The sequence below is a fragment of the Dipodomys spectabilis genome, unplaced genomic scaffold (assembly GCF_019054845.1).
Source record: "Dipodomys spectabilis isolate Male_0828 unplaced genomic scaffold, ASM1905484v1 ptg000096l, whole genome shotgun sequence".
Lineage (NCBI taxonomy): Eukaryota > Metazoa > Chordata > Mammalia > Rodentia > Heteromyidae > Dipodomys > Dipodomys spectabilis.
In genome coordinates this window covers 2049775-2073884 of record NW_024870773.1, presented here as the reverse complement: position 1 = coordinate 2073884, position 24110 = coordinate 2049775, and the positions used below count along the sequence as shown (strand labels likewise).

General features: G+C 59.5%; 1 protein-coding gene across 1 annotated transcript; it reads left to right on the top strand.

Annotated features, from left to right (window-relative positions):
- The first annotated feature begins 2027 nt into the window (after positions 1–2027).
- Positions 2028–24110, top strand: Capn9 (calpain 9). Its single transcript, XM_042686150.1, is given in 21 exon segments — positions 2028–2240; positions 8206–8275; positions 8908–9026; positions 9924–10057; positions 10740–10908; positions 11883–11966; positions 12474–12559; positions 14155–14232; positions 14500–14660; positions 16048–16205; positions 16351–16559; positions 17316–17352; positions 18338–18418; positions 19219–19276; positions 19924–19988; positions 20474–20522; positions 20525–20541; positions 20816–20894; positions 22516–22632; positions 23466–23524; positions 24084–24110. Coding segments are annotated over 21 exon segments (2070 nt in total).

Here is a 24110-nt window from a genome sequence, read left to right as displayed (position 1 = left end):
AACTCCACTCATGCAGAGGTTTTCTGCATAGAAGGTATTTGAACCTAAGGGCCAAGAATGCTTAGAAAACACATGTTATCACTAATTATTCATTATTCAAGCTGAAATAGTATTTTTAAGGATTAAAACGTCACAAAACACTGTAGAGAACAAAATCAAGTACAGAACTCACTTGTTTCTGCAAAGTAACACTACTGGGGCATATTTCACATGCCATGCAATCCACTTATTTAAAACACACAACTGGTGATTTTCAGTACACTCAGAATTGTGCAACCATCTGCACAGTTCTAGAACATTCTGTCAGCTTAATTAGAAGCCCTAAGGTCCACCTTTCCAGCTCTCCCTCTCCCCTGCACAGCCCTTGGCCCCTATGGCTGTCTCCTCTGTGGTTCTCATGTTCACGTTTGCCTGTGAACGCCCTTGGTCTTGGGACTGAGCTTCACACACTTGACATTGCACTGTGGAGGTCAACTGTCAAGGTCAGCCGTGTTGTGAAGGTCAGCCATGCTGACCCCTCCTCACCCCTGCCCGGGACTGACCCTGCTGTCTGCGGGCGCAGGTAGAACTCTGGGGCCAGCAAGCCCGCTTGTCTTAAGGGACAGCTTGTGCAGCAAAGCTAGGGTTTCGTGCTGCAGAGCAGAGGGGGCTGGGTATACCACTGTGTTTTGGGGATCTGCCTCGGCCCACTGGAGGGACCCAGCCTAAGCTCAGCCTACGCAGCACACGGCTGGACCTGTGGAGGGCCGGCAGAGGGGCAGGGGTGGAGCAGAGGATGAGGGGCTGTGCGGGTCAGGCCGTGGCTCACTGGGGAGCAGGCTGCTGCTCACTCACATCCGTGACCTGCGCTGCAATGGAGGCAGAGCCCAGTGCCAGTTCCCCAGGGAGGATGGGCACCGTGCACTGACCACCCAGGCTGGCCGCAGATGTCCAGGGCACAGGACCTCGGGTCTGGCTGCGTTACTAGGCAGAGACGCTCAGGGCGTCCGCCCTCCTGGGCAGCAGGGAGCACACATTGTCCAGCCCCGTTCCAGAGACAGGCCCAGGGCTGAGTCAATGCCACCCTCTGGTCACTGGTAACTGAACTATGAAGACTGGCTCACCTGTGCCCTAGCAGGACAGATGGGCCAGGCCTGGTGACTGGAGCCAGCAGCGGTGGGGGAGGGGGGATAGTGGGTCCCAGCCCAGGAGGTGTTTGTTTCCACAGCAGAGCAGAGCAAGCCAGGCCCTTGGAGCTTGGAGCAGACCCTATGCCAGGAAAGCCCTTGACAAGTCTGCCTCGCGGTCCTCTCCTGGGTGCTGGGGCTTTTGAAGGGGGCAGTCTGGGGACCAGGGGCATTGCCTCCCACAGAGAAGCCTCCAGATCCACAGCCTCCATCACCACACCTGCCTCTGGCTGCCCACTGGCCACAAAAGTGTGCGGGACCAGATATAGGAAGCTCCATGGCTGATCAGAGCCCTGTGGACTCCAGCTGGAGGGTCCAGCCCCTCGCTGCTGGACAGACGCCAGGGAGCTGGCCAGCAAGACCCAAAGGGGCCCTGAGCAGGAGCCAGAGCACGAGGAGAGGAAGGAGAGTCCCTCCCTTTGCAGGTCCCGAGTCCTCCCAAGACCCAGCAGTTGGCTGTGCATCTATCATCCACTCGTGCATCTGTCATCCACATGCGCTTCTAGAATGGCACATGGTCCTGGGACCCTGTGGACAATGCAGTGTCCTCTCCCCTCAGCCTCCTCCTGAGCCAGCGTGGCTTCTGGCAGCTGCCCTCCTCTGGCCTTGGCAGTGGAGCAGTCATGGCCCTGCCCTGCCTCAGCCCACAACGTGCACAGCTGTGCTGGGCGGAGCCGGTAGGGGTCCCTCTCCATGTTTGCCTCTGGGCGAGTCCCCTGCTGACTCCCAGGGAGGAGCCCAGCGAACAGGTGGAGGTGAGGTGGAGGTGAGGCCACTCAGCTGGGCCTCGCTGACCAGGACGTGTGGCTCGTGGACACCTGACCTCTGTCTCTTCTACCACTGAGCCCGCCGGGAAGAGCCATGCCTTACCAGCACCGGGCCGCGGGTGACGGGGCCCATCCGGGGCCCAGGGCTGCACGGCCCATCCACTCCTCAGGCCAGAGCTTCGAGGCGCTAAGGCAGGGCTGCCTGGGCTCTGGCACGCTGTTCGAGGACGCGGACTTCCCGGCCAGCCACACCTCCCTGTTCTACAGCGAGAGGCCCAGGGTCCCCTTCGTGTGGAAACGGCCAGGGGTGAGTGGCAGGTGGAGGGCAGAGCACGGGCAGCTCCGCAGAGGCGAGGCAGGGGGAGGGCTGGGAGGGCAGACTGGGCATGGCCGTACATGCCCACCTTCTCCGTGGAAGGCTTTGCCGTGCAAAGGCCAAGGTGGCGCGGATGACACGTGGGCCAGGGACATGGCATGGCCCCTGCCACCCACTCCCAACCAGGTGCCCAGGGTCCTGGGTGGTGGTGATCAGAGCTTTTTCCAAAGGACAGAGCTCAGGCCACATGTCCCATGGGAATCCCAGGGCAAAAACCGGAGATGGCCGGGTGTCCACCCTGTGCGCGAGGACTCGAGGGTGACCCTGAACCCCATGGAGCTGAGGACCACTGGGTGGATCTGAGCCCGGCTGGCAGATGGGGATGTGGCAGCTAGGAGCTCCCCACCCCCAGAGGACGGCCTGAAGGCGGAGGCCCCAGGAGGCGCCAGCTGGGGCTTGGGACGAGATGTCAATATTTGCGGCTCTCTCTCCAGCCCAGCCACAGCCCTGAACCTCCTGGGTGGGGCCTGCCTGGGAGCAGCTTCCGCAGATCCAGCTGTGTGTGCTGGCTGGGAGCTGGAGCAGAGGTGGGACTCCATTGCTCACTCACAGCAGGGGTGGCCATAATGCCAGGGGGTGGCGGCTGGGGTCACTTTGGCCTCGCTGTCCTCTTCTTATCATTAGCGCGTGCCATCTTATTTACCTGAAGCAGTGTGCTCACCACAGCCCCTCCTCCCCATCGCCCAGCGCTTAAGTCACAGCTGGCTGGCATGTCTGTGTGCAGGGTGGCAGTGGTGATGTTTCTTCTTTTTCTTCTTGAAGCATTGTCTCACTCTATAGCCTGGGCTGGACTTGAACTCGTGATTCTCCGGCCTCAGCTTCCCAAGTGCTGGGATGACAGGGTTGAGCCACCGTTCCCAGACTGAAAACTGTTTTACAACAGCTTTTCAGGGCCAGGACCAGAGTACACAGGAGCGGGTGTGTGTGAAGTAGTGAGGTCATCATTGCTAGTTCCTATGGTTCGGCAGAGTGGGGTCTATGTGTGCACCCATGCACATATTTATTAGATTGTACATGCACACCCGTATGGCACATGCATGGTACATGCATGCATGTACACACATGTGCATGAGCATACAAATGTCTCCTGTGCATGTCTCCACATGAATGTGTGTGCGCACAGGAGTATGTGTGTGTGTACGCACGTCTGAGTATTTGCATGGCTGTATGTGTGTATATACACACATGTGTGCATGCATGTCTATGCATTATGCACATGTTTGTGTGTGTTGTGTGCACAGAAGCCTTGATATATTGTATACATGTGTATGTGCATGTACATGTATACATGTGTGTGCTATGCCTGTAAACAGATCTGTGATCTGTGTGTGCACAGATGCCTACAGGCACAGCAAGGCACATGCTCCAGGCTCCATCTATTGGACCTCACACAGGATGCAGTGTGAAGTCCTGTGTCAGTGCTAGTTGGACATGTCGCCCTGAGCACACAGCAGCTTTGTTCTGCAGAGTGAGGTCAGGATGTTGGCAGTGTGGGTGCCCTGTGTGCCAGATGACCAGCCCACCCTGCCGGTCACAACCATCCTGCTGGCCGCGGTCACAAGGCCTCCGGTGGATGTCAGATGACCAGACCACCCTGCTGGCCACAACCACCTTGCCAGCCACAGTCCCAGGGCCTCTGGTGGGTGCCAGATGACCAGATGACCAGACCACCCTGCCGGCCATAGTCACAGGGCCTCTGACAGGTGCCAGCCACCACCGTGGCCTGCTGGCTTATTCCAGGCCTGGCACACACACAACAGGCGCACAGTGGCCATGCCAGCCTGCAAGTGGTGTGGGGATTCTTCCCATGGTGGGAACTGCCCGTCGGGATCCCAGGAGAGAGTTCCAGAGAAGTTGGAAGTGCAGGGGGCCGAAGCCAGGCCTGGTCACCTCTGGCCCTGGGCAGCTTTCCCTTCTGCCCAGGGTGCCCCTCAAAGAGCCGAGCTCTCCCTGCTGCTCAGTATGAAAAGAAAGCTCCAGCTCAGAGCCAGGTGAGGCAAGCCATGCTGGAGCAGGGAGCAGGGAGCCAAGGCCCCGAGGCCTTGAGCCTCAGCACCACGGTCAATTGGTGCTTCAGACAGCGATGGGCACTGGCTCCTGGCATAGCCGGGAGCTCCCTGCCTGCCCCAGGTGACATCCCTCAGGGATCTGGGTAACTTCCTGTGATAGAAGAGAGCCAGCGCCAGGGCGCCTCCACTCCTCCTCCCCATCCCCAGCCCTGCCACTTCCCGCATCGCACCAGGTTGCAGTCTCTGGATGCTTCTGCCCTTGTCCCCTCCTGCATGCAGGCCTCAGGCTGCTGCCCTGGTCTCCCCTGCACCCAGGCTGCAGGTGAGTCGGAGCTCAGCCCCAGGGCTGACGGTGTCACAGACACCCCGCCAGGCCGGCTCCATCCACCAGCCTCGCCCACAGTCCCTGACCTGTCCCTGCAAGGTAGCTGCAAGACCACCCCATCCCCTCTGCACCCACCCCTGGGACTGAGTGACCCTAGTCCTCCGCTCAGACTCCTGTGCACCCCTTTTGTGGACTTGTTTCCAGAAACTGTTCCATCAGTGTGGACCGGGCAGGCCGGGTCCGGGCCTTACTGCAGAGGCTGTTCCTGCTCTCTGCCCATGCTCGGGGACTGGGCCTTGGCATCCCATGGCATCTGTCACCGTGGCGGCAAGGGGCAGGGGGCATGCGGGGCAGGGGGTGGGGCGGGGCCCGGAAGGTGTGTGAATCACTTCTGTGGACACATCTCCACTGTGAGCAGAAGGCGTATGGCTGCTGTGGGTAGGTGGCCTCCCCAGCTCCGCCTTCTTGTCAAACACGAGTGTGCAGGGTGGGAGAGTGAGGCAGAAGGACCGGGGGGGGGGGGGGGGGTGGAGACGCAGCCGGGAGCAAACCCAGCACTGCCTGCTCTGCTGGGAGGGAAACAGGAAACATGCCGGACAGGAGTTAGGAGGGGCTGGCACAGTAGCTCCCTACTACAATCCCAGCTGCTCAGGAGGCTGAGATTGGGAGGACCATGGTCCCGGGCAAAAACTTACCAAGAGCGCATCTCAGCTGGCGTGTGCCTGCCGCGCCTGCCACGCCAGCCTCTCAGGGGTGAGCAAAGCACTGCAGACCCTGGGGCAGAGCACGCGGTCCTGTCTGAATGATAGGGAAGGCAGAAGGGGCTGGAGGTGCGTCCCCAGTGGTGGAGCACTTGCCAGGCCAACCCAGTACTGAAAAACAGTGTGGGGAGGGGGCGGTGGTGAGCCCTGTGACCGCTGAGAGCTCGAAGGTGGCCCAAGCTTAGGGCAAGGACAGGAGGACGGAGGGGGGCAGGGGAAGAGGGAGATGTGAGGACCAGGGGGGAAGAACATGAGGACAGGAGGACCATGGCTGGGGGGAGGACCAGGGCTGAGGGGGAGGACCAGGGCTGGGGGGAGGACCAGGGCTGAGGGGGAGGACCAGGGCTGGGGGGAGGACCAGGGCTGGGGAGAGGATCAGGGCTGGGGGGAGGACCAGGGCTGGAGGTAGGACCAGGGCTGGGGGGAGGACCAGGGCTGGGGGGAGGATCAGGGCTGGGGGGAGGACCAGGGCTGGAGGTAGGACCAGGGCTGAGGGGGAGGACCTGGGCTGGAGGGAGGACCAGAGCTGGGGGGAGGACCAGGGCGGGGGGAGGACCAGGGCTGAGGGGAGGATCAGGGCTGGAGGGAGGACCAGGGCTGGGGGTAGGACCAGGGCTGAGGGGGAGGACCAGGGCAGGGGGGAGGACCAGGGCTGGGGGGAGGACCAGGGCAGGGGGAGAACCAGGGCGGGGGGAGGACCAGGGCTGGGGGGAGGACCAGGGCTGGGGGTAGGACCAGGGCTGAGGGGGAGGACCAGGGCGGGGGGAGGACCAGGGTGGGGGGGAGGACCAGGGCTGGAGGGAGGACCAGAGCTGGGGGGAGGACCAGGGCTGGAGGTAGGACCAGGGCTGAGGGGGAGGACCTGGGCTGGAGGGAGGACCAGAGCTGGGGGGAGGACCAGGGCGGGGGGAGGACCAGGGCTGAGGGGAGGATCAGGGCTGGAGGGAGGACCAGAGCTGGGGGTAGGACCAAGGCTGAGGGGGAGGACCAGGGCAGGGGGGAGGACCAGGGCTGGGGGGAGGACCAGGGCGGGGGGAGGACCAGGGCGGGGGGAGGACCAGGGCTGGGGGGAGGACCAGGGCTGGGGGTAGGACCAGGGCTGAGGGGGAGGACCAGGGCGGGGGGAGGACAAGGGTGGGGGGGAGGACCAGGGCTGGAGGGAGGACCAGAGCTGGGGGGAGGACCAGGGCAGGGGGGAGGACCAGGGCAGGGGGGAGGACCAGGGCTGGGGGGAGGACCAGGGCTGGGGGGAGGACCAGGGCTGGGGGTAGGACCAGGGCTGAGGGGGAGGACCAGGGCTGGGGGGAGGACCAGGGCTGGGGGGAGGACCAGGGCAGGGGGGAGGACCAGGGCGGGGGGAGGACCAGGGCTGGGGGGAGGACCAGGGCTGGGGGGAGGACCAGGGCTGGGGGAAAGACCAGGGCTGGGGGGAGGATCAGGGCTGGAGGGAGGACCAGGGCTGGGGGTAGGACCAGGGCTGAGGGGGAGGACCTGGGCTGGAGGGAGGACCAGAGCTGGGGGGAGGACCAGGGCTGAAGGGAGGACCAGGGCTGGGGGGGGAGGATCAGAGAGGGGGGAGGACCAGGGCGGGGGGGGAGGGCCAGGGCTGGGGGGAGGACCAGGGCTGGGGGGGGAGGATCAGAGCGGGGGGAGGACCAGGGCGGGGGGGGGGAGGGCCAGGGCTGGGGGGAGGACCAGGGCTGGGGGGGAGGACCAGGGCTGGGGGGGGAGGATCAGAGCGGGGGGAGGACCAGGGCAGGGGGGGGGGGAGGGCCAGGGCTGGGGGGAGGACCAGGGCTGGGGAGATTTCTGAGAGCAGAGGCTCCCTCCCCCAGGTTTGAGCTGGGTTCAGCACTGGCGAGGGACCTTGTCTGCAGACACTGCAGTGCGGGAGGCCTGCGGGGGGTGTTCTCTAGCCCCCCAGTGCTGGGGTCCGCAGAACCTGCGGGGGTGCTGCAGGAGTAGAGGTGACCTGGGCCTCGTGCCACATGCCAGCCCGACTCAGAGTCTGTGACATGCTTGTGGTATTCTAAATAGTTTCTCAAATGTATGAATTGTATCCCTGGTATGCCTTTTAACATTTTGGTGTGTGTGTGTGTGAGAGAGAGAGAGAGAGAGAGAGAGAGAGAGAGATCCATATCTTCCCAGATTATGTATTATGTATTAATGATTAATATAATACTATTTATAATTATACAAAATACATACATAGTAAGAGGAAATACACTGCTGTGATATGACATGAAGGACTTGTGCACATCTTCTCTATTCATGGCACTGATAAATAAAAGGTGACCCAAACTCACACCCACAAAAACAGCAGCTGGTGTCTGGGGGCCTCTGGGTGCTGTGGCTGAGTGTCTGTGGGTATTGTGTCTGAGTGCTGTGTCTGGGTGTTTGGGTGGGTGCTGTGGTTGGGTGGGTGCTATGGCTGGGTGTCTGGAGGTCTCTGTCCAGGTGTTGTGTCTGGGTAGGTGCTGTGGCTGGGTGTCTGTGGGCCTCTGTCCAGGTATTGTGGCTGGGTATTTGTGGGTGCTGTGTCTGGGTCCTGTGGCTGGGTGTCTGTGGGTGCTGTGGCCACTGGTCCACCGTGGCCCAGGGTGGCTGGATCTCTGGGAGAACATGATGCCAGGGTGGAGCTCATTTGGTGAGCTGTATACAGACACCCAGGCTGGGGTCACAACCTCCATGGCCTTGCATTCTTCCCACAGGCCTTCCACGGGAAGGGGCTGGGGGTATTCCTGCTCCCTTCTTAAGACTTCATGCTGCAGACTCCACTAATGATGCTCTAATTCCTCCAGGAAATTGTAAAAAACCCAGAATTCATTCTTGGAGGGGCCACCAGGACTGACATCTGTCAGGGAGAGCTGGGTGAGTGGGTGGGGTTGTGGGGGTCAGCAGGAAGCTGTGGGGGTCAGCAGGTAAGCTGTGGGGTCAGTGGGTGAGCTGTGGGGTCAGTGGGTGGGACTGTGGGGTCAGCGGGTGAGCTGTGGGGTCAGCAGGTGAGCTGTGGGGGTCAGCGGGTGAGCTGTGGGTTCAGTGGGTGAGCTGTAGGGGGTGAACGGGGTGCTGGGTCAGTGGATGGGGGCTGTAAGGGTCAGTGAGTGAGCTGTGGGGTCAGTGGGGTGGGGTTGTTTGATGTGGTCCTGGCTCCGGGGTTGGGTGAGCATTGGTGACACCAGCTCGGTGCTCCACATGGTAGGCGCTGATCTGGAACCTGCAGAGCATGGAAGGCAAATGCAGCCACGGTGGAGCTGCCTCTGTGGATCCCCAAACCACACCAGGGCTTTGGGGAGCCAGGAGGCCCCACCAGGCTCATTCTGAGAGCCTCTGCCCCAGGGGCCAGCGTCAGCCTTGGTCCCCAGGAAGGGCAGCCACAACTGAGCAGGGAGGCGGGAGGGGGGGAGCAGTGCCTGGTGCTGCACTCTCTGGGCGCCACATTTCCAAGTCGCTGACAGGGGACACTGGTCAGGGCCCAGTGTGACCTAGTCTTGGCCCTGCAGGGGACTGCTGGCTGCTGGCTGCCATCGCCTCCCTCACTCTGAATGAGAAAGCACTGGCCAGAGTGGTTCCCCAGGACCAAGGCTTCGGCCCTGGCTATGCCGGCATATTCCACTTCCAGGTAGGGGTCCTGGGTGGTGGGTCTGCCCTGGGGAGGGGTGGCGGGAGCGGGGCCCCCTGTGCCCCATTCTAGAGAGTCACACAGGCCCCACGGAAGTTGGCACAGTGCTGCACCCAGTAGGCCTCAGACACCTCTGCCAGGTGCCACGGTGAGTGGTGGGAACTCCCCCACACGCAGGTGACCGGGATACTGGGCAGACTGAGTCTGACTAACACTGGGCAGGTGGAGCCGATCAGGACAGTCCCCGGGGACACCAAGCAGGCGGAGAGAGCTCAGGGCACCCAGCCAAGCTGTGTCCACACCTCTGGGGCCACTGTACCTGACCCCTGACTGATGTCCTCCTCTTCCTTTTCTCCCTCCTCCTCCTCCTTCTCTCCTCCCTTTCTTCTTCCTCTTCTTTCTCCTCATCTTCATCCCGTTCCTCCTCCTCCCCCCCTTCTTCTTCCTCCTCTCCCTTCTATTTCTTCTCCTCTCTTTTCCATATTCTCCTCTTTCTCCTCATCCTCTTCCTCCCCTCCTCTCCACCCTATTCCTCTTCTTCTTCCTCCTCTTCTCCCCCTCCTCACTTCCAGGGTAACAGTGAGTCTCAGAGCTGGGATCTGTGGTGGGTCCAGCATGAGGCTGAGTAGACAGAGCCCCATCTGGTGCTTTGCATGGTACCGCATGGGACTGCCCGGGACGGCCAGGGGAGGGGCCTGCCTACACCTCCAAGCACCTGGTGTAACTATCCGTCCATCTCTCCTCTCCCCAGCACAGTCCTGCACCTTCATGCACCTCAGTGTGGCTGTCCTTCCATCTCTCCTCTTCCTGGCACAGTCCAGGATGGCCAGGGGAGGGGTCTGCATCCCCATGCACCTCGGTGTGACTGTCCTTGCATCTCTCCTCTCCCCGGCACAGTTCTGGCAGCACTGTGAGTGGCTGGATGTGGTGATCGATGACAGACTGCCCACCTTCCGGGACCGGCTGGTCTTCCTCCACTCTGCAGACCACAACGAGTTCTGGAGCGCCCTGCTAGAGAAGGCATATGCCAAGTAAGGCTGGCTCCCAGGGGTGCCGGCCCTGCCCCTAACCAGTGGCTCCGCAGTGAGACCAGGCCCCACCTCCCAGCCATTGAGACCCAGGCCCCGCCCCTCACCTACCAGTGAGATCCGGGCCCCACCCCTCTCCAGCTGCTCTGCAGTGAGACCCAGGCCCTGCTCCTCCTAGCCAGTGAGATCCAGGCCCCCGCCCCTCACCAGCCATTGAGACCCAGGCCCTGCTCCTCCCAGCCAGTGAGATCCAGGCCCCCGCCCCTCACCAGCCATTGAGACCCAGGCCCTGCTCCTCACCAGCTCTGCTCTGCAGTGAGACCCAAGCCCTGCCCCTCACCAGCTGCTCTGCAGTGAGAACTGGCAGGACTTGGCCTTAAGGAGCTGTGGGGCTGGGCAGGGCCAAGGAGTGAGGTGCCCCAGACAGCCTAAGCTAGATCACAGTAGAACAGCAAAATAAAGAAAGCAACATTGGATCATAAACTGATGTCAAGATAAATACCAAGGAATCCATACTGCTTTTAATAGATGATTGAATAGAGGAGGGCAGATCCAAACTCATCAGCCATGTTTTTCACCCCCAGCTACGTGCAACACCATTGCAGCGGCTGCACAGAGGAGGGGGGCACACCATGAGGTCTCTGGAGCCAGCTGTGCTCCCCACACACCCCATCTGTGGTTGCAGGCTGAACGGCAGCTATGAGGCCCTGAAGGGTGGCAGTGCAATGGAGGCCATGGAGGACTTCACCGGGGGCGTGTCTGAGAACTTCCAGACCAGAGAGGCCCCGGAGGATCTCCATGCCATCCTGCGGAAGGCCCTGAAACAAGGCTCCCTGCTAGGCTGCTCCATCGACGTAAGTCTTGCTGCCCCTGTCCAGGCACCATGCTAGCCTGGGCTCCTCCACGGGGCCCAGGTCCCATGCAGTGGAGCACCAGCCCTGAGATAGGGACTGGCATTTACTTCTTAAATTAAAACAAATTTTAGTCTGTGCATTCTGGATTAGAATGTTAAGGTACCCTTGCTGCCAGGTGGAATGGGTCTGAGGCATGCTTGTCTCTCCCTCCAACCAAGTCCTATCCCTGCCCCACCCTGCCTGGCCCCCTCTGCCTGCCACACCTCTGCTCACACAGCAGACTCTCAAATGGAACACAACCAGGCAAGGCTGGCTTGATTTCCGTAAAGGGAGCCCTACCACATGCGTTTCTGAGACTTGCTTCTTTTGCTTATGTACCAGGAACAAATATCAAGTCAGTAGACACCTAACACTCCTTTCTAACATTACCTCGTCTCTTTTTTAAAATCTATTCAAGGTTTCTTTTTCCTCTGTAATTAACCTTGGGGATCTGGTTTTTTGCTGATGAACTTGCCCATCTCCCTGCACATCCCGTCTGTGACACAGTCGGTGAACTTTTCCACCTTCCCTGCAAGTCCCATCTGTGACACAGTTGGTAAACATGTCTATCCCCCTGCATGTCCTGTCTGTGACAGTCGGCTGTTGCAGTGGCATAAACTACTCAGCATACCCTGGGCACAGGCGATTGTGTGATTGTCTGTCTCATGATACACTGCATGGTGTGATGTCTAGATTCAGCTTGGGGGTAGAAAGTAATTCATTGCTGAGAATAAGGGTATCCTGCTTGGGAAAAGGCCATGCCCCACTGAAAAGTATCTTAGGCGTGTTCTGTGCCTCTTACATGTCCACCCTGGGGGCAAGGAGCTGGTAGATGTGACATGGCCACCCCTGGGGGGAGGGGAGAGCTGGTGGATGTGACAGATAGGGATGGATTGCCTTGTACAATGGATCTGATGCTGCTCTTTCAATTTTAGATAAGAAATGCTGCTGATTCTGAAGCCAGGACACCACTGGGTCTTATCAAGGGTCACGCCTATACCGTGACAGGAATTGACCAGGTGGGAGCAAGACATGCCACACGGAGATGGAGGGATGGGAGGACTGGAGCAACACCCGCTGTGGGGGATGGGGGACACACGGCAATGGAGCAGCACCCACCATGGGGGATGGGGGAGGACACAACAACAGTGGCCCCTTGGTGCCCGCTCAGTGTGTCTAGTAATGCAAACACCTCTGAGACATTTTAGAGAAGGGAGGGAGGGAGGGAAGGAGGGTAGGAATGATGCTACATGAGAAGTATAGGAAGGAAGATTTCAGCACAAGCTGTGCCTAGGTGAAATCTGAGACCCTATCTGAAAAATAACTAGAGCACAAAGGGCCAGGACCACGTCTCCAGTGGCAGAGCGCCTGCCTAGCAAGTACAAGCCCCAGAACTCCAACCGCTGTACCATGATTTTATGAAGAATATCATCAGCATCCTTTGGCCACGAGGCCTTTGGTACAGACCTGCAGGCAGAGGAGCCCAAGGTGCCTCTTCACATTTCCTTCATGCTTTTCCCTTCTAGGTAATCGTCCAAGGCCAGAAGATCGAGCTGATCCGGATCCGAAACCCTTGGGGCCAGGTGGAGTGGACCGGGCCATGGAGTGACAGGTCAGTGGCCATCCCTCTGGCTGGCTCCCGGGACACAGGAGGTCAGGCCTGAGTGGGGCTTGGCTGCTCTGCAACTTTCCCTAGCTCCTATCCGGGGTCTACCCTGCCTCTGGGGTTCCCTGCTTTCTACAGGAAGGTCCTACAGGACCTCAGGTGACGTGCAACCCGAGGGCCCACTATAGTCAAAATTGGTCCTCAGAAAAGACATATGATGGGGTTCAGTGGGCCCTGGTTGGAAGGGGGTCAGCTTCAGCAGTGTCTCTCACCTGGGACAGTGGCCCACTTGACTTGGAGGTGGGACACTGCTGTCCCAGCCTAGTCCTACCCTGATCACCTGTCCTGGCTTCTGCCTGCTCTGATTCTAAGGCACTGGCAGGGAGGGAGTCAGACCACATGTGAAAGGAGGGAAGAGATTGGCCTTCTTTTCCTGGAAGAAATGGAAAGACCGGAAACACATTAAAGCCAAAAAGCAGAGTGTATCATGTCACCATGCAACAAGGACTGACACCCACCAAGACTGATATCCACCAGGACTGCCACCCACTGTGACTGAAACCCACCAGGACTGACACCCACCAGGACTGACATCCACCAGGGCTGACACCCGCCAGGACTGACATCCACCAGGACTGCCACCCACTGCACCACGTGGCCCAGTGCCACAGCACTGGGTCTTGCCTTCAATCAACATTTGCCCTAATATTCTAGGAATAACTAAGGAATAAATAACAGGAATAAATCCTAAGTTTCGGTGTCAGGAAGTCTGGTGGTGTGATGGAAACACGTGCTCACCTCTCACTGAGCCTCATTGCTCACACCAAGGGCCACCTGTGTGTGCGCCCTGGCGATGCTTGTTTTACTTAGTAATGACCCAAACGCAAGAGTGGTGACACGGAACTCAGACAAGCTTCCTCTAAGTAAAACAGCATTATATCCGAGGATGTTAAGACCAATGGGACAATGAAAGAGGAAAAAGAGAAGAACTAGCGCATTCACGTAGCTTGCTCTGAGGTATAACTGCTGCAGCGTGCCTTTGTCGTAACCTGACAGTCATTGGCAGATGTGCACAGGAAATGCAGAGTGCATACAAGAGTGTCTTCTTACAGGTTTAGAAACCTGAGGGTAGACCCTCGGGATAGGGCGGCCATTGTTATGAGGCCAAGTGTGGATGGCAGCAAGCACTGGCCTCAGTGGGGCTAGTGGTGCTACTCATCACCAGCTCTTCCCCAGCACCTGACATCCAAAGTATCTGGAGGGGCTGTGACCTGCGGTCCCACAGCAAGCAGCGGAGGGGAGGGGCTGTCAGCTGAGACTCCCAGCCTTGCTCTCTTGCAGTCCTGGCTGGATTGTCTGCTGTGGCTGGTCTGTGTGGCTGGTCTGCCATGGCTGGTCTGCTGTGACCTACCTGGGAAGCCCCTGAGGCTGGGTTGTCCATCACTGCACGTGGAGGTGGGTTTTCTTCCCAGCCTCGTGTGGTCTTGGCCTGGGCACGTGTGAGCACTCACAGGGCAGCATGAGTCCCCCGTGTTGCACACGGCAAGGTTCCTGGAGGGTTCTCAGCACCCCAGGCTGAGTGCCTGCTCCGTCGCCCCCAGCTCCCCTGAGTGGCGCTCCATAGACCTGGCTGAGCAGACGCGCCTGTGCCACACTGCTCTGGATGACGGAGAGTTCTGGTACAGTGCTCCTCCTTTCCACCCCGTGTTGGTCCTTGGTGGGTGGGCGAGCCCAACCCGTCAGCGATGCTAGAACCTACCTTCGGGACGTGTCTCGGATGTGGCCACTGCTGGCTGCCACGGGGCTGTGGCCTGGCCAAGCCCCATCCCACCAAGCTGTACCCTTAGCTTTTTTGTTCTAGCATTTTCTCTCCCCTTCCCCACCCCACACACCTACCCTCCCTTTCCCGGGGGAGGTCATGTCCCACCCCGTCCACTGCCCGACAGGATGGCGTTTGAGGATTTCAAGGCCCATTTCGACAAAGTGGAGATCTGCAACCTCACACCCGATGCCCTGGGGGACCACGCCCGGCACGGGTGGGAGGTGACTGTCCACCAGGGGAGCTGGGTCCGAGGCTGCACCGCTGGCGGCTGCCGCAACTTCCTGGGTATGTGGTCTGCCTCTCCTCTCCCTTTCCCTCTGCCTCTCCCTCTCCCTCTCCCTCTCCCTCTCCCTCTCCCAGGTGTCTAGCCCATACTGGAGTGTCAGTTGGTGACATTGGAAGCAAGCTGTGAGGGTGGCTGGGGAAGGGACCTGGAGGGGATGAGCCCCAGCACCTGGGTTACTCTCCAGAGCAGCAGTGGCAGGACCAGGCTAGCGGTCATCCCACGGAGCTGAAGAGCTCCACCTCCCCAGGCCATTTGCTTGTACTCCATGCGACACTGCTTTCTGTGTTGACTGCTTTCTCCACTGGTTTCTTCTTTGTCTTTCTTTTTGGGGGCGGAAGGAAGTCTGAAACTGGGACTTGAACTCAGTACCCAATACTTTGGCTTGTTGGCTGGTGCTCTACCCACTGAGCCACGCCTCCAGCCCCAATGGTTGCTCTATGCCCAGGACAGGGCCAGCTGCACGGGAGCTTCTGAGCACAGTCCTAAGAACCAGGGAGCAGAGTGCTCAGCTCCTCAAACTGGCAATCCCTGGAGGAGCTGATGCTGCTCTGGGCAGCAGACTTGGGGCAGCTCTACTCCGACTGCAGTCAGCACTGTGGCCACCAGAGGGCGGCAGAGGACCTGCTCACCTCCCAGAGTAGAAAAATAGCTGAGCAGACCCTGGAGAGCACGGGGAAGGTGTCCGGGAAATAGCTCCAAAGAAGGCAGAAATAGTCCAGCAAAAGTGGCTCACACCTGTAATCCTAGTTACTCAGGAGGCTGAGATCTGAGGATCCAGGTTCAAAGCCATCCCAGACAGGAAAGTCCACAAGACTCTTATCTCCAATAAATCACTCAGAAAACCGGAAGTGGCGCTGTGGCTCAAATAGTAGAGTGCTCACCTTGAGCTGAAGAGCTGAGGGACAGTGCCCAGGCCCACAGTTCAAGTCCCAGGAATAGTATCAAAAAAAAAGGAAGAAGAAGAAGAGTGGCTGGGAAGGTGGCTCAGTGGTAGAGTGCTTGCCTCGCATACATGAGGCCCTGGGTTCGATTCCTCAGCACCACATAAGCAGAAAAAGCTGGAAGTAGAGCTGTGGCTCAAGTGGTAGAGTGCTTGCCTTGAGCTGAAGAGCTGAGGGACAGGGCCCAGGCCTAGAGTTCAGGCCCCACGACCAACAACAACAACAACAAAAAGGTGGAAATAAAAGGCAGGGCTCCAAGACCTCACTGGGGACAAGTGCTGACAGGGAAAGGGGGCTGATGGAAACAGGAAGAGAAAGCCATTTTTTAGGGCTAGGCAGACCTCATAAGAGTGCAGGGCAGTGTGTGTGTGTGTGTGTGTGTGTGGTTTTTGCTTTCCTTTCTGCGTTCAAGCAGGGACAATCATATCTCCCATTCAAACGGCAGACACCTTCTGGACCAACCCACAGATAAAACTGTCCCTGTCTGAGAGGGACGAGGGCCAGGAGGGGTGCAGCTTCCTTGTGGCCCTCATGCAGAAAGACCGAAGGAAGCTCAAGAGGTTTGGTGGCAGCATGCTCACCATCGGCTACGCCATTTACCAGGTAGGCATGAGGCTCACATTCCCAGGCAGTGGTGAGGCTTGGGGTGCCCTTCTGTGCGTCCTCCCTGGTCAGAGGCCCGCCCCCCACCCCGCTGTGGCTGAGGATGCGAGCCCGGCACCCTCCTGCAGCCATGCTTCTGTTGCAGTGCCCGGGCACGGCTGGACGCCTGAGCAGGGACTTCTTCAGGTACCACGCCTCGCTGGCCAGGAGCAAGGCATTCATCAACCTGCGGGAAGTGTCGGGGCGCTTCCGCCTGCCCCCGGGGGACTACGTGCTGGTGCCCAGCACCTTTGAGCCACACCAGGAGGCGGACTTCTGCCTGAGGATCTTTTCAGAGAAGAAGGCCGTCACCCGGTGAGGGCAGAGCAAGTCAGCCACGCCACAGCGCCAACAATGCCCCTCTCCACTGCCACTCCGCTCCGGCAGAGGGGAGATGGCTCAAGATATAGGAGCCATTTCTGGCCATTTCTTTCCTCTGGAGATCTCCGGGAATGGCAGCACCCCCATACATCCCAGGAGGGCCTGCCCGCCCAGAGCTGGCCGGAGCGAGCTGTGCCTGAGGCCGCTCCACTCAGGAGCGCGCTTCAGTGACAGGAGCTTGCATGGCTCTTCTCTTGCTAAGCAGGAGCAAGGCCGACATTTCCACTCTGCTGGAACTCCACTGGGGACGGGCTTCATGTCCACTTACCATGGGACATCTGAGCACACTGCCTCTTGCAGGCAGTCAGCACAGGAAGCCCGCTGTGCCCATCCGCAGGCTGCAGTCAGAGCTCCAGGCCCTGACAGGCAGCCTCGGCCCCCAGGCTCTGGGCTGAGCCCTGCACAACACTGACACTGTCAGCTCCGTGTTGGTATCAGAACAGACAAGTGTATCCAGGAAATAGGGAGCCGCAGCCTCCCCAGCGTCCTCTTTCCTTCATGCCCCGGGTCTGTGGGCTCTGCTCGGGGGAAGGCAGTGCCTGCTGGCCTGCTGCTGGCCTGGGAGTTAGAGGGGTGGCTTGGGAGGTACACAGCCCCCCACAAACAGGGCTCCTCTGGCCAGAGGCCTGCGCTACCCTGGGCCCAGCAACCCACAGATCACATGGCAGCTGCCTGTGTTCCCCCCTGCAGGGACCTGGATGGGAGCGTGGACATCAACCTGCCTGGGGTGAGTCCTCTGGTGCGGCCAGGAGAATGGGGCTCTGCTGAGGGCTCTGAAACCCCTCCTCCTCCTCTCAACCTTGGTGCCTCAAGCTCGGTGCTTGGTTCTGACATCAGGGAGCAGCTATAGGGGTGGAGGGTGGGTGGGGGGTATCAGACCCTGGGCCTGGGTTTGTGCCTTCTATCCTCCCCACCCCCACCCCGCCCCACCCCCTGCTGGCCAGTTCCACTGGCCATTGTTTATCCGGGATTTAGCACCACCGGAGGCTCACGCACTACTTAAGAAGGGACGAAATGCTTCTAAATTATTTAAAGAAAATAAATCAATGATAAAAGAAGCCACAGCTGCCCAGCAGCCAGGACCTGCCGCTCTGTGCCGCCCTCTGCTGGCCACTGCTGCGGAAAATCCATTTGAGGATCAAATCTCCCATTTGGAGACCGTGGGGCAGGTCACTCCAGCCCAGGGGTGAGACTGGGGGGGCATCAGAATCCCCAAGTTAAAGCCAAGAGGTTCGCTGCCTTCGTGGCAGTTGGGAGAGACGATGGGCAAATCCTACGCTGCAGCTCTGTCTTGTGGGGCAGGAAACGGTACTGGAGGGACCTTGAGGCCTGTTGTGTTTTCTACAGCCCGAGCCGCCTTGTGAACTCCGGCTGTTCTGCCGTGCTGCAGAACAGCTGTTTTCCAGGCTCCCATTCCTGGAGGGCTCACAAAGACGGCTGGGATCTCAGACGCCCATTTAGTGTGTGATGCCAAGGCAAGATGCTCAGTGCACACTCTCGCCGGGCATGCCCAAAGCCCTCCTGGCCTCCCCGCTGCGCTCCTGCCGCTGGAGGCTGGCCTTGGCATCCTGTGCCTGGCCGGCCTGTGGCTGGCTACAGAAAGTGCCCCACTCCTCGGTCAGTGGCCTGGCCAGCGGGCTCCTCCTCCTGGTATCTCCTCCTCCCCGCTAATTGTCGACTTTGCCTCCTGTGTGCCCTCGGTTATTTCTCAGCCCCCACCACTGATGCCCCGAGAGTGGGAGACAGAGGAGGAGCGGCAGTTCCGGGCCCTGTTCCAACAGGTTGCTGGTGAGGTGGGTGCCGCGGCTGGGCTCCCTGGGCCGGAGATGGGGCTGGCCTCTCGCAGAGGACCGTGGGGTGGTGGTCTCGTCAGCCATGCTTCTATCCAGGGTCCCGAATCACAGCAGGTGCCCTGCCCGGTGTGGCGCTGGGGCAGCCCAGGAGCCGGGGCTGTCCACTGCCCTCCAGATAGGGGGCAGAGAGTGGGGACTTGTGCGGGCTCTGCAAACACCCTCAGCACCTTAGGAGTCCGTTGGGGGGCTTTGCAAAGGCCTCCTGGGCAGGTTTCCAGCCCTCTCCTTTCTGGGACTCTCCTGGGTGGGCTGAGCCTCCTGAAATCAGTGCACTGTCAAAGAAGGCCATGCATCTGCCATCGGGACAGGACCAAGCCTAGAAGTGACAGGGAGCTGTGCACAGTGACTCACACCCATAATCCCAGCTACTCCAGAGGCTGAGATTAGGAAGACTGCAGTTTGAAGGCACAAGACCCCCTCTCAACCAATAAGATGCTGGGCACAGCAGTTCATACCTGTCATCCCCGCTTCATAAAAGTATAAATAGAAATATTGAAGTCTAGAACAACCTGCGCAAAAATTGAGACCTTACTTGAAAAATAATGAGACCAGGAAGGACCGGAGGCATGGTTTAAGCAGTAGGGTATCTGCCTGACAAGCACAAGGCCCTGAGATCCACCCCCTCCCTTGGGCAGGGCACTGGTGGGGCATGTGTGTGTGTGTGTGTGTGTGTGTGTGTGTGTGTGTGTGTGTGTGTGTGTGTGTGAAGGGCCCCAGAGAGCTATCATCTCTCCTCACAGGACATGGAGGTGACTGCTGAGGAACTTCAGGATATTTTAAATGCTGTGCTGCAAAAGAGTAAGTCCCACACCCTCGGGTGGTGAACAGGGACCAGGGACTGAACAGAGGCAGAGGCCCCCGCACCCCAGAACTGCAGACCTGTGTCCCCCAGCCAGGCTGACGTGTAGTTGGGCCTTAAAATGCCTGCTGTTCTTCATCTCCTGATGACAAAAAGGACACGGGTAGACGGCGAGAAGTTCAAAGCAAAGCAGAAAAGCCTGGTACCAGAGACAGACGTCTCCCATTGGCCACGGACACACATCATCACCACGGGCCGTGGGTGGGAGAGCAGGTTTGGGGTGGGTGAGGGCGTCCACAGCCCTCAAGTGTGGCCGGGCGTGGGAACTCGGTGCTTGATGCTTCCAGGACCCCGGATGGGTTACAGTGGATGGCAGCGGACAACCACACAGCTCTGCACCCATTTTAAATCCTGCCTTATGTTTAGCTCTTCTGAGCAGGCCATTCAACGCACCTCAGAACCCAGCTCAGGTCTCTGGGCTTTGCATACTTGACAGATTCTCTGCAAAGGGCCCCTTGGCGCTCTGCTCGAGTCCTGGGGGCGCCTCATGTCCGGAGGGCCCGCACTGCTGCTGGGTTCTCTGCAGGGGAGGACGGCAGCTGGTCACGTTGGATCAGCAGAGCTGGGCTTTCCCGTGTGATTTCAGAGAAGGATCTCAAGTTCAAGCCCCTGAGCGTGCTGTCCTGCAGAGACATCATCTCTCTGATGGATGTATCCTTCCTGGACGGGCGTGGGGTGCGGGGCATGGGGCACGGGGCACGGGGCACTGGCCCAGCACACACTTCCCTAGGAAATGCCTGACACCTGTGCTGGAGCCGAGCCAGAACTGGGGCCCCAGGCCGGCATGGGACAGAGGCATCTGTACCCCCCCCCCAGAGTCCCACCAGGGCGATGGTGGCTTCTGATTTGTGTTTAGGGACCCGAAAACTCTCACTCCACCTCACCCCTGCGATGCCCAACCTCCCCCCACGGTCCCTCACCCCACCCCCACGTCCCACCTTCCCCACCTCCCCCCCTGACATCACCCACACACTCCCACCATCCCCCACCTCCCACCACTGTCCTCCACCCCACTCCCGCATCCCATCTCCCCCCCCACCTCCCCCGCTGCCATCACCCACCCACCCCCACCATTTCCCTACCAGCCCAGGGGCCTAGGTTAAGACTTCGTGCCGTTCCTTAACCGAGCTGGCCAGACCAGCGGCAATGGGAAACTGGAGTTTGGTGAATTCCGGGTGTTCTGGGACAGCTGAAGCAGTGGACGGTGTGTGGCATGTGCAGACCCCAGCCCGGAGGGAGGAAGGGAAGGGCAAAGGGGAAAGGCCAGTCTGGCCTTCCCTCTCCAGCCCCCACAGTCACTGGTCGCTGCTGTCCACACTGTGCTGGACATGCTCTTCTCTGTGTCCTGTCCCCTCCTGTCCTGAGAGCCTGCCCTGTCCCCTCCTGTCCCTCAGAACCTACCCTGTCTCCTCCTGTTCCCAGAACCTGCCCTGCCCCCTCCTGCCCTCAGACCTGCCCTGTTCCCTCCTGTCCCCCAGGACCTGTTCCTTCAGTTTGACGTGGACAGATCAGGCACCATGTCCTCCTATGATCTTCGGACCGCGCTAGAGTCTGCAGGTACCACACTGCAGGGAGGGGCTGCTGTGGCACTGGACACATGGCCCGGCAAGTGGCAGGATGGTGGCTGCTGAGCTGAGCTGAGCTGGTGCTTCTCAAGGTCAGGGCCTCAGAGGTGCGAGGCTAGCCAGGCTCTGCCCAGGCCTGGTACTGAGTGTGGAGCACCTGGCAGCAGTGTCAGGACATTTCCCAGGCCTGCTACTGAGCACTGAGGACCCTGGCAGCAGTATCAGGACTCTGCCCAGGCCTGGTACTGAGCATGGAGCACCTGGCAGCAGTATCAGGTGCTTTGTGGGGAAGAAGACGGTAGAAATGCGGATGCCACCTCTGAGAAGGTGCCCGGTGCCCTCCTGGGTGATAGCCCTGTCATCAGAGGGGGGACAGAGCAGGAAACAGAGAGGGGCTCTTTCAGAAAGGACCCATGTGTGGGGGGGGTGCCAGCATCGCGCCCTCAGCCCCATGGTGCCCATGCCCGGGCTCTGAGCACGCCTCCAGCACTGAGCTGGCTCTGGAGTGACTGGCAGGCCTCGGCCTCTGTCTGTGGCTGACACGGGCAGCAAGCTCCCTGGCAGGGCTGTGAGCATGCAGGTAGCTGTGCGCGGGGTGGATGGGACACCACTGTCCCTGAAGTGTGAGCTAGAATGCAAACACCCAATGCCATCCCCAAATAACCTGGACTTCTCAAGACCCTGCACTGACACAAGAGGACAGCAAGGCCCAGAGAAGAAAGCCAGATGCACAGCCAGAGCAGCACCTAGACTCGTTGCCTCCTGCCACCCTCCCTCCCATGTGGAAGCGGGGGGGGGGGGTGTCGCCCTCCCCACAGAGGCACAGCTCACAGGCCATCCAGTCTAAACGTCCCTGGGAAATGGTCAGGATCCCATGCCAGCCCTGAGGTCACCAGCTGTGCACCGGGAAGGGAGCCCCAGAGACCTGAGTACTGCCTCTCCTGCACCTCCAGAAAGCCAGCACACCTGGGCCAAGCTTACCACACGCTGATGCCCGCTCACACTCAGACATTCCCCACGCGTTCACAACACACGCCGTGCACACCATGTGTGCTCACCCACGCACACCGTGCACACCCACATGTTCACAGCACACAACCTGCACACCTACAGTGCTCACCCATGCACACACCATGCACACCTATATGTTCACACCACAAACCGTGCACACCTACATGTTCACACCACAAACCATGCATACCCACACTGTGCACAACCATGGTGCTCACCTGACACACACACTGTGCACACCCACACGTTCACAGCACACAACCTGCACACCTACAGTGCTCACCCATGCACACACCATGCACACCTATATGTTCACAACACACACGGTGCACACCCATGTGTGCTCACCTACACACACTAGCACACACCAGCATACCCATGCACTCGTGTGCTCACACTATTGCATACAGGCTGTATACACATGCTTTGCACACCCATGCAGACACACACTGTGCACACCCAGGCACAGCTGCTGGGAGCTGGTACTCTGCCGGGCAGAGAGCCCCAGCTCCTTTCGGCTGTCTACCTGGTGTTCCAGGAGACCCTGAGGCCAGGACCAGGACTTGGTGGCCCACGTGGCAGCCTGCTCCTGTCTCCTGCAGGCTTCCGGCTGAGCAGCCACCTCCTGCAGCTGGCCGTCCTCAGGTATGCTGATGAGGCGCTGCAGCTGGACTTCCACGACTTCCTCCACTGCTTGGTCCGCCTGGAGAACGCGAGCCGTGAGTGTCCCGCACAGGGAACAATCCTTGGGGTTCCTTAAAAAGTGTGATATGAGAAACTGGGGTACAAGTCATGGAGACATGGAGGGTGCTTGCTTAGATTACATCCTATCCCAGTATGAGAGAGAGGGAGGGAGGGAGGGAGGGGGGAAAGGGAGAGGAAGAGAGAGAGAGGCAGAGAGAGAGGAAGGGAGAGAGGGAGAGAGGGAGGGAGAGAGGGAGAGAGGGAAAAAGGGAGGGAGGGAGGGAGAGAGAGAGAGGGAGAGAGAGGGAGGGAGGGAGAGAGCACATGCTAGCATGATGAGGCTGCACAGCAAACCCTTGGGTGTCTGGACCCCGAGGCCCCGGCGCTCTCTGCCCCCTACACCTGTGTTTCTTCCTCTGTGCTCCTCTAAACACTCACTTCTTCCCCATGAATTGTCACCACATCTGAGACACTGTGTCCTTTGGGTGCAATGTCTCCAGCCAGTAGTTGCTTGAGCACAACAGCCCGCAGTCGGCTTCTCTAACAAAACTCAGCCAGCTGTGTCTTGCTCTTACTTGAGGATACAGGGTCTGCACAGCGCCCGCCTTGTGCTTGGCAGTCGGCTCTCCTCTTCTCTGCTCTGCCCCCTACACTTGGCCCCCACCCCGTGCCAGCCCACACAGCCCTTGCACGGAGACTTGCAAGAGACTGAACAGCTTTGGTGCCTGCAGAATTGCACGCACACACGCTGTTTCCCAGGGCTCCACGGAGTCCACTAGAGTCTCAGCCATCCAAAGGCTCCCAGACCAGAGGCACTCAGACCCCTACTGGCTCCCGGGGCCAATGCCTTCCTCATCTCTCCCACCAGGGGTGTTCCAGGCTCTCTGTATGAAGGAAAAGGACTTTATTCAGCTCCACATAAATGAGGTAGGACACCAGGCCTCTCTGAGGGACCGATGCCCCAAGAACTTGTCCTCTCTGCTGTGGGTTTCATCATTAAAGCCATCTTCATCACAGCCACAAGCTGAGGGACAGTAGCAACTCCATTTTACACTGGTGGAAAGTGAGTCAGAGAGTGATCCATGGCATCAAAGTGAGCACAGAAAACCTGCTCCCTTTCCATCTTTCCCTTTTGGGACTTGGGCTCCTGCCTGCCTGCCAGCCAGCTAGGGAGCACCACGTTCCTCCTCCCCACCTCCCCCCAGCAATGCACGACGGTCCAGGTTCCAGGCCTCAAGGCCTGCGGGAGCATAGCACTGTTCCTCTGCGGATGGACGCCAGGGTGGGACGGGAACTCCCTCACAAAGGCTTGGGCCTGAAGAACTTGCCGTGTGGTAGGCTAGGGATTTATGTTGGGCTTCAGGGCGAGGCAAATTTGCTGACATGATGATGTGGTGGGAAAGCTCCCAGGACGCAAGCAAGCTGCAGCCACTACCGGGGCTGGCAGGATGCAGCCTCAGCGCCCTGTCCCTTTCTCCCTTTCCAGTTCATCAACTTGACCATGAACGTTTGA